Source organism: Pseudophryne corroboree, chromosome 2 (assembly GCF_028390025.1).
Source record: "Pseudophryne corroboree isolate aPseCor3 chromosome 2, aPseCor3.hap2, whole genome shotgun sequence".
Classification (NCBI taxonomy): Eukaryota; Metazoa; Chordata; class Amphibia; order Anura; family Myobatrachidae; genus Pseudophryne; species Pseudophryne corroboree.
This window is the reverse complement of record NC_086445.1, coordinates 82,137,974-82,154,201: the sequence shown is the minus strand read 5'-3', so window position 1 is coordinate 82,154,201 and position 16,228 is coordinate 82,137,974. Positions and strand designations below refer to the sequence as shown.

The following is a 16,228-nucleotide window of genomic DNA, read 5'->3' as shown; positions in this document are numbered from 1 at the left end:
TACATTCCTGCAGGCACTGGTGTGCATAACATATTCAGCAGCCTAATACTCCTGTTGAAATTTTGTGGGAATATGGAGCATACCCCTCAAAATACGTTGCAACAGGTGGTCGATCAGGTGCAGGTCCTGACTCGACAATTTAATGATTTGTCCATTAAAATGCACACCTCCCAGGCCGCTGGCGGAGCTCCCGCAGCAGCAGCACCTTCAGGGGTTAAGGAGCCGAAAGTAAATCTCCCGGATCGTTTTTCTGGAGATCGCTCGCAGTTCTTTTGTTTCAAGGAGAGCTGCAAGCTATACTTCCGGCTTAGGCCTCAGTCTTCTGGGTCGGAGATTCAGCGGGTGGGCATAGTGATTTCCTTGCTACAAGGAGACCCACAGGTCTGGGCATATGGGTTGCAGCCTGACTGTCCGTCGCTTAAAAGTGTTGATGCTTTTTTTACGGCAATGGGCATGTTGTATGATGACCCTGACAAGACGGCCTCAGCCGAGGCTCAGATTTCGATCCTTAAGCAAGGGCGAAGGCCAGTTGAGGTTTACTGTACGGAGTTTCGGAGGTTGGCCCATGATACCCAGTGGAATGACCCAGCCCTGAGACACCAGTACCGAAGAGGTCTTTCTAACCAGATAAAAGACCAACTGGTACAATATCCCTTGCCTGATAGCTTGGATCAGCTCATGCAGTTATCCATCCGGGTGGATAGACGGCTGAGAGAGCGTAGGCTTGAAAGGGAGACCGAGGTTTCCTTCTTTCCCAAGGGAACCTCAGACTCTGAGGAATTTTCCGAGGAGCCAATGCAGATTGGGGCTACCCGCCTCTCCTCGCGTGAGAAGACGCGGAGGAGACAGCAGGGGTTGTGTTTGTACTGTGGGAATAAAGGTCATGTGGTAGTATCATGCCCAGAAAAGCCGGAAAACTTCAGGGCCTGAGGGTGATGGGAAATATCCTGTCAGGCCAGAAGTCAGAATTTCCCAAGAAGACTTTTATCATTCCGGTGACCTTGAAGATCCTCGGTCAAACTGTCAAGACTGAGGCCTTTGTGGACAGTGGGGCCGACGGGGTTTTTATGGACCGCCAATTCGCCCTGAAACACTCTGTTCCCTTAGTACCCTTGGCATCGGAAATTGAGATTTGTGGGTTAAACGGGGAACCATTATCCCAAGGTAAAATTACCTCTTGCACTAGCCAGATTTCTTTGTTTATTGGAGCCACACACTCTGAAAAATTGTCCTTTTATGTGACTGGCTGTACTTTTGCCCCATTGGTGTTGGGGTTACCCTGGTTAAGGGCCCACAATCCTCAATTTGACTGGGTCTCTGGGGAGATTCTTAGTTGGGGTACTGATTGTTTCAGGAGTTGCTTGAGCCTTCCAGTCAGGCTCTCGCAGCTAAGTTTGCCAGGATTGCCAGGGTGTTATGCAGATTTTGCGGACGTGTTCTCCAAAAAAGTTGCAGAGGTACTACCTCCCCATCGCCCCTATGACTGTGCCATTAATTTGTTGCCAAATGCTAAGCTTCCCAAGAGCAGGTTGTACTCCCTGTCACGTCCTGAGACTCAGGCTATGGCAGAGTACATTCAGGAGAACTTGGCTAAGGGATTTATCAGACCTTCACAGTCTCCAGTTGGGTCGGGGTTCTTCTTCGTGGGTAAAAAGGACGGTTCATTGCGACCCTGCATCGACTTCAGGGAATTGAACCGTATCACGATTAAAAACTCATACCCACTGCCTCTCATTTCGGTCTTGTTTGACCAGCTTCGTACTGCCACCATTTTTTCTAAGATTGACCTACGCGGGGCGTACAATCTAATCCGAATAAGAGAGGGGGATGAATGGAAGACTGCCTTTAATACCCACTCAGGGCATTATGAATATTTGGTGATGCCTTTTGGGCTCTGTAATGCCCCGGCAGTCTTCCAGGATTTCATGAACGATGTACTCAGGGAATATTTGGATAGATTCTTAGTTGTATACTTAGATGACATCCTAATCTTCTCCCATTCCCTGGAGGAACATTGGAAGCATGTACGCTTAGTCCTCCAGAAACTCAGAGACCACCGGCTTGGGGCGAAGCTGGAGAAGTGCGAATTTGAAGTTCAGCAAATCGCATTTCTAGGATATATTATCTCCCCAGAAGGTTTCCAAATGGAGGGTTCCAAGGTACAGGCAGTCCTGGATTGGGTGCAGCCCACTAGTTTGAAGGCGCTTCAGCGTTTCCTGGGCTTTGCAAATTTTTATAGACGATTTATCGCTGGATTTTCGTCTATAGTGGCGCCCTTGGTGGCACTCACTAAGAAAGGGGCGGATGTTGCTCACTGGTCTTGTGAGGCTAAAGCGGCTTTTGCCCGTCTCAAAAGGGCATTTGTATCGGCCAAGGTGCTGCGACACCCAGATCCAGAGCGTCCTTTTGTGGTGGAGGTGGATGCCTCTGAGATGGGTATTGGGGCAGTGCTCTCTCAGATGGGAGTGTCTGATAATCGCCTTCATCCCTGTGCTTACTTTTCCCGTAAATTTTCGCCTGCCGAGATGAATTATGACGTGGGTAACCGGGAATTGTTGGCTATTAAGGATGCACTCGAGGAGTGGAGACACTGGCTTGAGGGGGCTAAGTTTGTGGTCTCAATTCTCACCGACCATAAGAATCTGGCATATTTAGAGTCAGCGAAGCGTCTCAATGCCAGGCAGGCACGATGGGCTTTGTTTTTTGCTCGCTTTAATTTTTTGATAACATATCGCCCTGGGTCAAAAAACATCAAGGCTGATGCGCTCTCGCGGAGTTTTGCTCCAATCCAGGAGACCACCGAGGAGCCGTTGCCCATTGTGTCCCCATCATGTATTAAAGTGGGCATTACCCAGGACCTCTTATCATTAGTCCTTAGAGCACAGGAGCAGGCTCCTCCAGACCTTCCGGTAGGTCTTTTGTTTGTGCCTCCTAGGTTAAGACAGCGAGTGTTCCTGGAATTCCATGCCAAGAAGTCGGCAGGTCACCCGGGTATTGCCAGAACTCGGGAGTTGCTATCTAGGGCGGTGTGGTGGCCCTCGGTGGCTAAGGATGTGGATCAGTGGGTTCGGGCATGTGACATCTGTGCCCGAAATAAGACTCCTAGAGGGGTTCCTGTTGGCCCATTACATCCACTCTCTATCCCATCTAAGCCATGGACCCACATTTCAATGGATTTTGTGGTGGACTTGCCCAAATCCTCGGGGATGACAGCCATCTGGGTTGTCGTTGACAGGTTTTCGAAGATGGCGCACTTCGTTCCACTGGTTGGGCTGCCATCGGCCAGACACCTGTCTGAATTATTTATGCTGCATGTTGTGCGTCTCCACGGGTTGCCACTTGATGTGGTCTCTGACCGCAGATCCCAGTTTGTGGCCAAATTCTGGAGGGCATTTTGTTCCGATCTCCAGATTTCTGTCAGCTTGTCGTCAGGCTACCATCCGCAGTCTAATGGGCAGACTGAAAGGGTGAACCAGTCCTTGGAGCAGTTCCTCAGGTGTTATGTCTCCAAGTGTCAGACTGACTGGGTTGCTCATCTGTCCATGGCGGAGTTTGCCTATAACAACGCGGCTCACTCTGCTACAGGGATCTCTCCCTTCCTTTGTGTGTATGGGCATCATCCTAAGGCCAATTCTTTTGACCCCCTGGACTCCACGCCTGGTGGTTCCTCTGTGGTTTCGGTCCTTAGAGGTATTTGGAGGAAAGTGAAGAAAGCCCTTGTGTCTGTGTCATTAGTGACCAAAAGGGTTTTTGATAAGCGGAAAAGACCCTGCAGCTTCAAATTAGGAGACTTCGTCTGGTTGTCTACCAAGAATTTGAAGTTGAGACAGCCATCTCATAAGTTAGGCCCCCGGTTCATCGGCCCTTATAAGATCACCAGGGTTATCAATCCGGTGGCATTTCAGTTAGATCTGCCCCGTTCTTTGGGTATCAATAAAACATTTCATTGTTCCCTTTTAAAACGGGCGATTAGTAATCCTTCTTCCAGTGGAAGACCTTCCCCTCTTCTGATACGTGGCCAGAGGGAGTTTGTTGTTGAAAGGATTCTTGACTCCAAGATGGTTCGGGGTCGGCTGTCATTTTTGGTGCACTGGAAGGGGTATGGCCCGGAGGAGCGGTCGTGGGTGCGCAGTTGTGATCTTCATGCCCCCAGACTGATACGCTCTTTCTTCTCGCAGTTCCCCGATAAACCCGGTGGTAGGGGTTCTTTGACCCCTCGTCAGAGGGGGGGTACTGTTAGGGTCTCCTGCCCTGTGCTGCCATGTCGTCATGGCAACCGGGAGACAAGTGCTAGCGGAGTAACCTGAGCGCAGCTGATACTCCGGTTCGGGTCTTTTGCTGTGCAGTGGTTACAGGCTCTGTGCACGGCAGGGGATCCGGTGCTGGTTTTTGTGCTCACAGTCTGTGAGGTCTGAGTGGGGCGTGGACAGCACCTGCTATATAAGGCCTCTTCTCAGGTTAAGCAGATGCTGCTGAATCTTTGTTGGTTAGTTAGTTCCTGAAAGTTAGCCAGTACTGTGTAGCTTTGTATTTGTTGTTGCTTACTGCATATAGGCCTTGGGATTTGGTACTACACTCTGCCAATCTAGACCTAGCAGTAAGACTGGAGTCAGTCGTTTAACTTGCTGGGGTTCTTTTGCTACTCTGTGAACTTAGCAAGTTTGCGGCTGTATTCTCAGACTTGCCTGCCTAAATCCTGTCTCACTGTGCAAGGTGTTCAGGTGTCAGTTTAGTGGCAGTAAGCTGAACCTGTGCACTGCAAGTGAGGATTAGGATTGTGGAGACTCTCCTTGTGTCTATCATTCCATCTCTGACCAAGGAGTTTACTGCCACACCCGTTGGTAACCCTTTAGGGTTTTGCTGTTGCCCTTAGCAACAGCATTTCGGGTTCTCTACGTATTAAAACACAACATCTTGCTTTTTCCATCTGAGCATTCTTAATACTAGGGAGACACCCAGTTTCTTAGCCTCTGGGCTTCTCTGTTCACTTTGTGTTTATTTTGTTACCCTATCACCTTCTGTGTACGTAATGTCATATTCCCCAGTCTGCCTGTGAGTTCATTTGTTTTGCATCCCTATCTGTTCAGACACCAGTACATTCCTGCAGGCACTGGTGTGCATAACAGTTCAGACACCAGTACATTCCTGCAGGCACTGGTGTGCATAACAGTTCAGACACCAGTACATTCCTGCAGGCACTGGTGTGCATAACATAGTCCTATATTTAGGACACTAAAACTATTGTTCTATACCCCTGAAGTAGTCCATAAAGAGGATGAAACGCGTTGGGTTATTTTTACAACAGCCTGCAAATCCTGAGGGTGGTTCACCTATGAGCTCACACCCAAAAGGGTGAGGCGGTTAACATCCTAACCATAGGGAATTAGCAGGCCACCAATAGTTACTACTATATATGAAAATGTATTGCATTGTATGTACAGTGTTACTCTTCATGTAAACGTTTTACATCCCTCTGTTCATTTACATGAATAAACTTTTTTAAAGAATTTTAATATTGATGCTTCAAATACTAAAGGGTACTTAAGAAAAAATATTTTATTATTTATATTGGCACACCCAAGGTACTGTATTTTGTCTGTTATCTTTGTCATTTGATCCCTACTAGCAGGGGATCACCATTGGGTTGCTGCCTAACTATTCCCAGTGCAGAAAATAGGAAATTGTTGTAAGTATATATATATATATATATATATATATATACATATTAAATACTGATAGTACATGGGTGGTAATGTACAAGATTACTAAGAGCAATGCACTGTAGAAAATACACCATAGTCCAGTGCAGGCAGTGTCGGACTGGGGAATGTAGGGCCCACCGGGGAATGTAGTGGTAGGGGCCCATGTTTACGGGTGTGAAAAGTCCACGGAGGGGATGTGGCCTGCCACCTCATTGGTTTGACTAACCATTAGAGAGTGCAACGTCTGGACCACCTTCATACATATATACAGTAAATTCAGCTGCTGCATGCATGATAATGTAACAGATTAATAACAGCAATGTACTGTAGAAAATACACCATAGCCCAGTATAAGGTAACATATGTATAATGTATAATTCAAGTGCACAGTCTGGAACCTGATCCTTAGAGCAGGAGGTGGGCCCCCAGACAGTGGGGCCTACCGGTGGTTTCCCCTGTACCCCTGTGGGCCAGTCCCAGCCTGAGTGCAGGGCTGGATTAAGGCAGGTGTGGGCCCGAGGCAATGGAGGTTGCTGGTAAAGCCCCCCTCCCAGTGAGCGCATGCACACACACACACACACACAGACGCGCACACACACACACACACACACGCACACGCACACACACACACACACACACACACACACACACACACACACTGCACTGGAGCACATTCACACCTGCCTCCCCACCTCTGGACATCCAGAGCAGAAGCAGGGAAAGCGCGCTGGAGCACATAGGCACTGTCTCATGGAATTTCGCCTCACAATCCCTCGAGACTGCTTGTGCACAGAGATCCTCGGTGGCCGCTGTTAATGAACATCTGGCCGCCACAGGGAGACTCCTCCGATTTAACAATGCAATGTGCGGGGGCCCCAGGATGGCCGCACCTGTCACCCTTCTCTTATCCGGCCCTAGTGGCTCTGCCTCACCCTACCGCACGTCACTGCTCTGCAGTATATGTAACATTTCTATAATGTACAATTCAAGTGCACAGTCTGGAACCTGATTCCTAGAAAAGGGCGGTGGGTGCGGCCTACCAAGGGTTTCCTCTGTGCCCCTGTGGGACAGTACAACCCTGCACAGCATTGCCCTCTACTGATGTAATATACACAATATTACCCCCAGACCAGTATGATGGTGTGCAGGTGATATTGTGTATATTACATCTCAGGGGGTAAGGCTGTGTATACAGCTGGTTAGGGTATATTAGTGGGCATTGGTGTATATAGTATATTGTTAGTATGTGTGACCGGGGGGGCGTCCTTGGACTGTCACTGGCAGGTGTTTAGTGTAGACTTTTCTAACAGTAATATACCCTGATAGTAAATGGGCCACAGTGATTGGCAATACAATTTGTGATTCTTTATAATTAAACCTAATAATAATAATAATAATAATAATTAACACATTTTGAAAACTAGGATTTTGATTGTACAGCCTAATCAGCAGGGTAAGAGCACTTGACATAGGTAATATATAAATAAAGGGTGACACTGTTAGTAATAAAATACCACAAATAGCAATTATAAAGTAACATCACACTGACACATTGGGGGATATTCAATTATTTGAAAAGTCAGTTGAGTGTCTGTTTTTTCCTATCTTTTCAACCATTTGAATTCCCCCCATTATGTAATGCTGCACACATTCACCATAACAGTCCCAGCCAGGTTCTATCTGTTATTATGACATCATCATGACATCATAGAGCTTTGGCATCATATAAGGCCATACGCTGTAGCAGCCTCCTTTGATAGGTAGTTTGAGGAGAAAAAGAAGCATGATGTGTTTGTGCACAAAAATTGCTTTGCTTTTGATTATATTTTCAGTGTGTGGCAGAGCAGCCCCAGTACATCGTAGGGGAGGTAAGTCGGCATTTTAGTTATTTGAATTATTTTGACGCAGTAGAAAAAAAAAATATTCACCCAGTTAGAGACTTAGACACATTTATACCTCAGCAAATGTCAGGACACAACGTTATATGATACACAGCTTACCATGATACAATACAACAATACTACACGACACTACAGCCGCCATACACTAGGTGGTAATCTATATATTAATAGCGTAAGGATGATTTTTATGGGTGACTTGTTCCTATGATGCGTTGTCTGAGCAGGGCACATCATATACCAAGCTCTTGGACTGTATATGTGCAGAATTATATTGAGGTTGTGATTGGTTGCTTTATTTCAGATTAATGTAGCAAAATGTCCAACAGCCAATTACAATGCATCACCCTTGTGCAGCTGCTGGGTGACCTGGGACATGTGACCTGCCGGGGGGCCTGGAAACTGTCACTGTTATGTGCAGTCACCCATTAAACAGGGATACTACGGGGTATCACCTCCTAAAGGGGTGATAAGGGTCAAATGTTCCGCCCAGCAAACCTATGCCCTGTTGAAACCAGGCGCATCAGCTACTTGTAACTGAATATGGGAGATATTTATCAAAGCTTGGACATGAGGATGGCTCTGTACTGCGGCTGCCCCTGTGACTTGCGGCACTGACATAGTTACCATCATTTATTGAAAGGAAACACTTTTTTTACCTCAGTTATTAGTTTACTTCCAGCACCTACTGTACAACTAGTAATTATATCTGCTATACAGCAAACACAAAATGTTACTGTGCAGCTGGTGAGTACTCAGTAATAGGGACATTTACAGGGACATACAGTACTTAGTAATAGGGACATTTACAGGGACATACAGTACTTAGTAATAGGGACATTTACAGGGGCATACAGTACTCAGTAATAGGGACATTTACAGGGACATATAGTACTCAGTAATAAGGACATTTACAGGGGCATACAGTACTCAGTAATAGGGACATTTACAGGGGCATACAGTACTCAGTAATAGGGACATTTACAGGGACATACAGTACTCAGTAATAGGGACATTTACAGGGATATACAGTACTCAGTAATAGGGACATTTACAAGGACACACAGTACTCAGTAATAGGGACATTCACAGGGACATACAGTACTCAGTAATAGGGACATTTACAGGGACATACAGTACTCAGTAATAGGGACATTTACAGGGACATACAGTACTCAGTAATAGGGACATTTACAGGGACACACAGTACTCAGTAATAGGGACATTCACAGGGACATACAGTACTCAGTAATAGGGGCATTCACAGGGACATACAGTACTCAGTAATAGGGACATTTACAGGGACATACAGTACTCAGTAATAGGGACATTTACAGGGACATACAGTACTCAGTAATAGGGACATTTACAAGGACACACAGTACTCAGTAATAGGGACATTTACAGGGACATACAGTACTCAGTAATAGGGACATTTACAAGGACACACAGTACTCAGTAATAGGGACATTTACAGGGACACACAGTACTCAGTAATAGGGACATTTACAGGGACATACAGTACTCAGTAATAGGGACATTTACAGGGACACACAGGATAAATCTGTATATTATGGTCAGTTAGTAACTAAGATAATAGGAACTGATTAAGCCTGACGTCACATATGAGCCTAGTTGTGGGGAGGGATATGCCTATCACAGTTTAGCTATGGTTAGCAATGGAGTTAGTGTGATAATTACTGTATTAGGCTTAGCCTATGAGATGTGGGTGGGATCAGGGACTGATTGCAGAAGGCTGATCCCTCTTTCCATCTTGATGTTCCTGCAGGTTTACATCGCTCTGCTGCCGCTGATGCCCCATCCGTGTATTATGCTGAGGAGGAGCAGGTTCCTGTGACAGCTCCTCCAGATGACGTATTATATTCGGATGATGACGTGGAACGCGCCTGGGAGAAGAAGGTCCTACATGGTAAGTATGACCCTGCCATTCCTCATTATTGTGGTTCAGATTTGCTTTATAGCCCCAGTAGCAGCTGATCAGGTTCCCCAGCTCACTCGCACAAGCTGATTCCTTTGCCCAGCATTGGAAGGGTGAAGGCGGGGTCTCCTGGAATAGGGGTAGGCTGCGCTAATGCTGGAATTACAGGGGGGGTCTGATCTGTGATTGGATTAGAAAAGGGCATTTAGTGATGTGCTCGCTATCACGGCGGATGCTATAAAGGCGTTAGAGGTGGCCATGTTACCAGGGAGTAGCACTGAAGGCATTTCCCAGTTACATCACCTGGCTTGGCGGCATGTTGGTATTTGCAGCTTGCTAATTAGAGACTTGGACCGCTGAGCATCAGAGCCTGCTTAGGTACATGTATATGATATGCGGTGTCTATGAGAAGATGAACAGTATTACTTGGGGTTCTTATGGTCAGCCAGCAGGCAGCGTCAGCACGTCAGTTGATTGTGTTCAGCACAGGGGCCTGGGTGTGGTGGTTACCATGAGCAGGTGGCAGCCCATGCTGTAGATGGGCATATGTAGTCACATCTGTAGCTAGCCCAGACTCTCTAGTACAGGGACTGTGTATAGAGACTATATACCACCATGCTGTGTAATTATCCTTAGCTGTGGGGGGGATATGCATAAGCTATGAGTAGCAATGGAGTTTGATTGGCAGATTACTGCGTGGGTCTATGAAATGTGGGTGGGTGGGTTTAGAGACTGATTGTGAAAAACTGCTTCATGTTTCCTTTTTATTTTCCTGCAGGTTTAGTTAACGGTTCTGTAGCTGGCAGACGATCGGTGCCAAGGACCAAACCGACCAAGGTTATACCAGCTGGTGAGTATGACTCTACCATTACTCATTATTGTGGTTCAGACTCATTTTCTAGCATCAGGAGCAGCTCATCGGGTTCCCCAGTTCCCTCTCACAAGCTGATTCATTTCTTTGCCCAGCATTGGAAGGGTAAGGGTGGGGTCTCCTGGAATAGGGGAAGCCTGCGCTGCAGATGGCACAGAGACACTCCGCCATGGGTAGCAATTCCTGGACTTTCTTTTTTCTTAAATGTAGCATGTTATTCCCATCATAGTCACATAAAAGGTCACTGACTGTGTAATAGACACTAAGATTAGACTTTATTTGAAAGAAATTGGTACAAAGTCACAGAGTAACCACAATGATGCGCAGTCTGCAGCGTGGTGCTGGTCACTTGTATCAGACCTCCGCCCACTGGCTGGTTACACAGAGTAGTACCTGAGTCACACACAGCAGCTACCAGCGTCAGTGGTCAGGGCACCCGTGCATTGTCATTATGTCACATTAGTGATATGAGTAAGACATCTAATTGGTGAGTCTATGGTGAGATGCATGGCGCGGCTTAGTAGCACAGTGTGCGGCGCTGTCACCGGAGCTTGAGGATAGGCATATAGAGCCACATCTGTAGCTGGCCCAGGCTCTCTAGTATAGGGACTGCGTATAGAGACTATATAACGCTATGCTGTCTAATTATCCTTATTACCAATACTAACAATGATAAGGACGCAGCTCTATGTTCTATTAATGTGTTAAACAAATGTAATGTGAATTAAATGTGATTATTGACCCAATATCTGTCTTTCTTGCACAGATGTGAAATTCTTGGAAGGATTTTTGGTTGTGTTTGTTCCAGTGGCAATATTGCTTGCAGGATGTGTCATTTACTGGAGGTAAGTTACTAACACTCTACATATGGTGTAACTGTTTATTCACCTAGATATTATTATTAGTAACAGACGTTCTGGTTGGCAGATAGGTATATATGTATATTATCACCAGCCTTCTCCATGGGCAGATTTAGTAATACAGATAGACCCATGCCCTATTGCCAGCTGAGGAGGACAGTGTCACCACAACCCTGCGGTCATAGTAATAGTAGGAGGTGTAGGTCTGTAGTAGATAAGAAATAATACATACAGCATCAGTCCAATTTTTTTAATACAAACTCCTTTTATTAAGTTAGACAGTCGTACAAAGATAGAGACAAGCAGCCACAGAGACACATAATATCACAGAGAGAAAAGAATATTAACTAGTCATTGGGTTCTTTGAACTCAGTGAAACGAATTACAGATCAATACAGTATTCCTAGCTAGTGCGGAGAGCAAAGTGTCCTCCGTTTTCATGTAGAGGCCTATTTCACTCCAATGGGTGTGTGGGGGTGTTGGGGTGGGTGAGTGGGTGTGTTGAGGTGAGAAGCAACTTAATAATTGTTGTGTTCTCCAAGTTAGCATGTGAGTTATAGTGATGTGGGGGAAGTATAGGAAAATCTATGATCCAAGAAAAAACTCTAATGGAGATAGAATAGAAATCACTTCTATTGTGGACCACAATAGAAGACATATTAAGTATATTGTTTTAAAAAAATGCTAGAACTTCTACCACAGGTTATTGCTCAGTACAGATACTTGTCATTGTATAGCTGGTAAGGGGAGGGGGCATTCTGCTTCTCCATTATACAAGGGAGACAGTGTGCTCATACATTGTGGTGGGGGGGTCTCTGGGACTTAGCATCCCCAGGAATGGAGGTACGGTCTCTAACTAACCACTTTTCCTTATTTTTACAGATATGGCAAATGGGTGACAACGCGTGAAAGAGGTAAGAATAACTATACACTGTATCTACATAATAACACCACAGCACAAACTAATGAGTGTTTTGTTTTACCTAATGAGAGAAAAGTGTCACCACTGAGAATGGATGTGTTACATATGTCTACTTGTTTACAAGTTCTATATCTAACTCTATGTTGTATTAGACATGAGAGAAAAAACTGAATACTGAAATGATGTCTCACTCTCTTAGATATTGAGAAGAATGAGGAAGGTGCTACAAGACCACAAGCACCCACCACCACATCCTCTGTTTCTATCAAGGCATCCACCGCAATGACCTTCACCCGCACCTCCATGACTGGAACCACCTCGACCATCACCAACTCCTTCCCAGACATGCTGCCAGGGCCACCTTCATGGATGGCAGCATCTGTCATGCAGACTGCAGTGTAAGAAGCCCAGTGAGACCTTCATCATCTGTCTCCCCGCGTTCCATACCAACCTGCTTCCTGCAGTCTGCCATTCCAGTGCCAGCATGCCCAGGGCCAGTTCTAGACCAAGCGGAGCCAAGGAGCTAACATTTCCCTTGGCGCCCCCTCCCCCACAAAAAGAACATATCTTAGTTTGAGCAGAACAATATGTGGTGGAAGCCCCAAACCATCGGCTGCTGCACTGTTTGATGTCTTAATAAATTGAGAATTTGAAAAATCACCAAGTGCCGTTGCCATGCTTTTTTTGCTTCATATCCATCTATACCAGAGGGCACCGGAGCAATTACTTAAAGGAGTGGAGTGCTGGGCTGTTTAATAAAAAAAATAATATATATATATATATATATATATATATATATATATATATATATATATAAAAATATACATTTACACTAGTGGGCAAAATTATGGAAAACTTTTTGAAAATGTGCATTTTTAGGGTTTAATTGCATATAACTGCATAATTTTTAAAATTATATGTGAAGAGAGGGGATTTCTTCATCTCAAAACTGACCAATAGGAGTGATTGTTCTGAGAGCCAATCAGGTGTAATACCACAAAATGGATCCAATAAGGTGTTAGCATGAGTTAGCTCACATTTGTTGCTACCAGAATTGATAGTAAAACATCTTGTTTAGGGGGTAATTCAGAGTTGTTCGCTAGGCTGTGTTTTCTCACAGCCCGCGATAAGGTTTGATCTGCGCATGCATATGCACCGCAATGCTCAGGCGCGTCGGACGACTGCACAGGGCATCAGAGCATAGCGGTGGGTTGGTGCGAAAAAACAATCACACGGGCGATCGAGTGGTGATTGACAGGAAGAAGGCGTTTGTGGGTGGCAAATGACCATTTTCAGGGAGTGTCTGGAAAAACGCAGGCGTGTCCATGTGTTTAAAGGGGGGGGGGGGTCTGACGTCAATTCCGGTCCCAGACAGGCAGAAGCGATTGCAGCGGCTGAGTATGTCCTGGGCTACGCAGAGACTGCACAAAAGCAGTTTGTACAACTCGGCTACACATGCGATCGCACACTTGCACAGCTAAAATACACTCCCCTGTGGGCGGCGACTATGAGAACGCAGGACTCCAAAAAAAAAAACTAGCAAGCGATCAACTCTGAATTACCCCCACAGCTTACTTTAGGAAATGAAAGTAAACAAATGCATAAAAAACAGCGACCAACTTAGTGATAATCAAACAACAAAGGGGGTAATTCAGAGTTGATCGCTCGCTAGGTTTTTTTTGCTGTCCTGCGTTCGTATAGTCGCCGCTCACAGGCTGTGCAAGTGTGTAATCGCATGTGTAGCAGAGCTGTACAAACATATTTTCTCTATCGTCCTAGTGGATGCTGGGGTTCCTGAAAGGACCATGGGGAATAGCGGCTCCGCAGGAGACAGGGCACAAAAAGTAAAGCTTTAGGATCAGGTGGTGTGCACTGGCTCCTCCCCCTATGACCCTCCTCCAAGCCAGTTAGATTTTTGTGCCCGGCCGAGAAGGGTGCAATCTAGGTGGCTCTCCTAAAGAGCTGCTTAGAAAAGTTTAGCTTAGGTTTTTTATTTTACAGTGAGTCCTGCTGGCAACAGGATCACTGCAACGAGGGACTTAGGGGAGAAGAAGTGAACTCACCTGCGTGCAGGATGGATTGGCTTCTTGGCTACTGGACATCAGCTCCAGAGGGACGATCACAGGTACAGCCTGGATGGTCACCGGAGCCTTGCCGCCGGCCCCCTTGCAGATGCTGAAGTAAGAAGAGGTCCAGAATCGGCGGCAGAAGACTCCTCAGTCTTCTAAAGGTAGCGCACAGCACTGCAGCTGTGCGCCATTTTCCTCTCAGCACACTTCACACGGCAGTCACTGAGGGTGCAGGGCGCTGGGAGGGGGGCGCCCTGGGAGGCAAATGAAAACCTATTTTGGCTAAAAATACCTCACATATAGCCTCCGGAGGCTATATGGAGATATTTAACCCCTGCCAGAATCCGTTAAAAGCGGGAGACGAGGCCGCCGAAAAAGGGGCGGGGCCTATCTCCTCAGCACACAACGCCATTTTCCCTCACAGAAAGGCTGGAGGGAAGGCTCCCAGGCTCTCCCCTGCACTGCACTACAGAAACAGGGTTAAAACAGAGAGGGGGGGCACTAATTTGGCGTTAGAAATATATAAAACAGATGCTATAAGGGAAAACACTTATATAAGGTTGTCCCTATATAATTATAGCGTTTTTGGTGTGTGCTGGCAAACTCTCCCTCTGTCTCTCCAAAGGGCTAGTGGGTCCTGTCCTCTATCAGAGCATTCCCTGTGTGTGTGCTGTGTGTCGGTACGTGTGTGTCGACATGTATGAGGACGATGTTGGTGAGGAGGCGGAGCAATTGCCTGTAATGGTGATGTCACTCTCTAGGGAGTCGACACCGGAATGGATGGCTTATTTAGGGAATTACGTGATAATGTCAACACGCTGCAAGGTCGGTTGACGACATGAGATGGCCAACAAACAATTAGTACCGGTCCAGACGTCTCAAAAACACCGTCAGGGGTTTTAAAACGCCCGTTTACTTTAGTCGGTCGACACAGACACAGACAGGGACACTGAATCCAGTGTCGACGGTGAATAAACAAACGTATTCCGTATTAGGGCCACACGTTAAAGGCAATGAAGGAGGTGTTACATATTTCTGATACTACAAGTACCACAAAAGAGGGTATTATGTGGGATGTGAAAAAACTACAGTAGTTTTTCCTGAATCAGATAAATTAAATAAAGTGTGTGATGATGCGTGGGTTCCCCCCGATAGAAAATTATGGGCGGTATACCCTTTCCCGCCAGAAGTTAGGGCGCGTTGGGAAACACCCCTTAGGGTGGATAAGGCGCTCACACGCTTATCAAAACAAGTGGCGGTACCGTCTATAGATAGGGCCGTCCTCAAGGACCAGCTGACAGGAGGCTGGAAAATATCATAAAAAGTATATACACACATACTGGTGTTATACTGCGACCAGCGATCGCCTCAGCCTGGATGTGCAGAGCTGGGGTGGCTTGGTCGGATTCCCTGACTAAAAATATTGATACCCTTGACAGGGACAGTATTTTATTGACTATAGAGCATTTAAAGGATGCATTTCTATATATGCGAGATGCACAGAGGGATATTTGCACTCTGGCATCAAGAGTAAATGCGATGTCCATATCTGCCAGAAGATGTTATGGACACGACAGTGGTCAGGTGATGCAGATTCCAAACGGCAAAAAGGTGTATTGCCGTATAAAGGAAGAGGAGTTTTTTGGGGTCGGTCCATCGGACCTGGTGGCCACGGCAACTGCTGGAAAATCCACCGTTTTTACCCTAAGTCACATCTCTGCAGAAAAAGACACCGTCTTTTCAACCTCAGTCTTTTCGTCCCTATAAGATCATATCTGCCCAGGGATAGAGGAAAGGGAAGAAGACTGCAGCAGGCAGCCCATTCCCAGGAACAGAAGCGCTCCACCGCTTCTGACAAGTTCTCAGCATGGCGCTGAGACCGTACAGGACCCCTGGATCCTACAAGTAGTATCCCAGGGGTACAGATTGGAATGTAGAGACGTTTCCTCTTCGCAGGCTCCTGAAGT

The 16,228-nt window shown here is 46.3% G+C and overlaps 1 protein-coding gene across 1 annotated transcript; it reads left to right on the top strand.

Annotated features, from left to right (window-relative positions):
- The first annotated feature begins 7,477 nt into the window (after positions 1-7,477).
- LOC135050527 (uncharacterized) lies at positions 7,478-12,852 on the top strand. The gene is made up of 6 exons (XM_063957001.1): positions 7,478-7,570; positions 9,390-9,530; positions 10,318-10,389; positions 11,177-11,255; positions 12,153-12,184; positions 12,392-12,852. Exons 1-6 carry the CDS (start codon positions 7,486-7,488, stop codon positions 12,592-12,594), a joined length of 612 nt encoding a protein of 203 aa, XP_063813071.1. The 5' UTR covers positions 7,478-7,485; the 3' UTR covers positions 12,595-12,852.
- Positions 12,853-16,228: the final 3,376 nt, after the last annotated feature.

Coding starts and splice junctions, on each gene's coding strand:
- LOC135050527 (XM_063957001.1), top strand. CDS start 7,486: ATGATGTGTTTGTGCACAAAAATTGCTTTGCTTTTGATTATATTTTCA. Junction 10,390..11,176: donor GACCAAGGTTATACCAGCTG/GTGAGTATGACT, acceptor TTTCTTGCACAG/ATGTGAAATTCTTGGAAGGA. Junction 11,256..12,152: donor GGATGTGTCATTTACTGGAG/GTAAGTTACTAA, acceptor TTATTTTTACAG/ATATGGCAAATGGGTGACAA.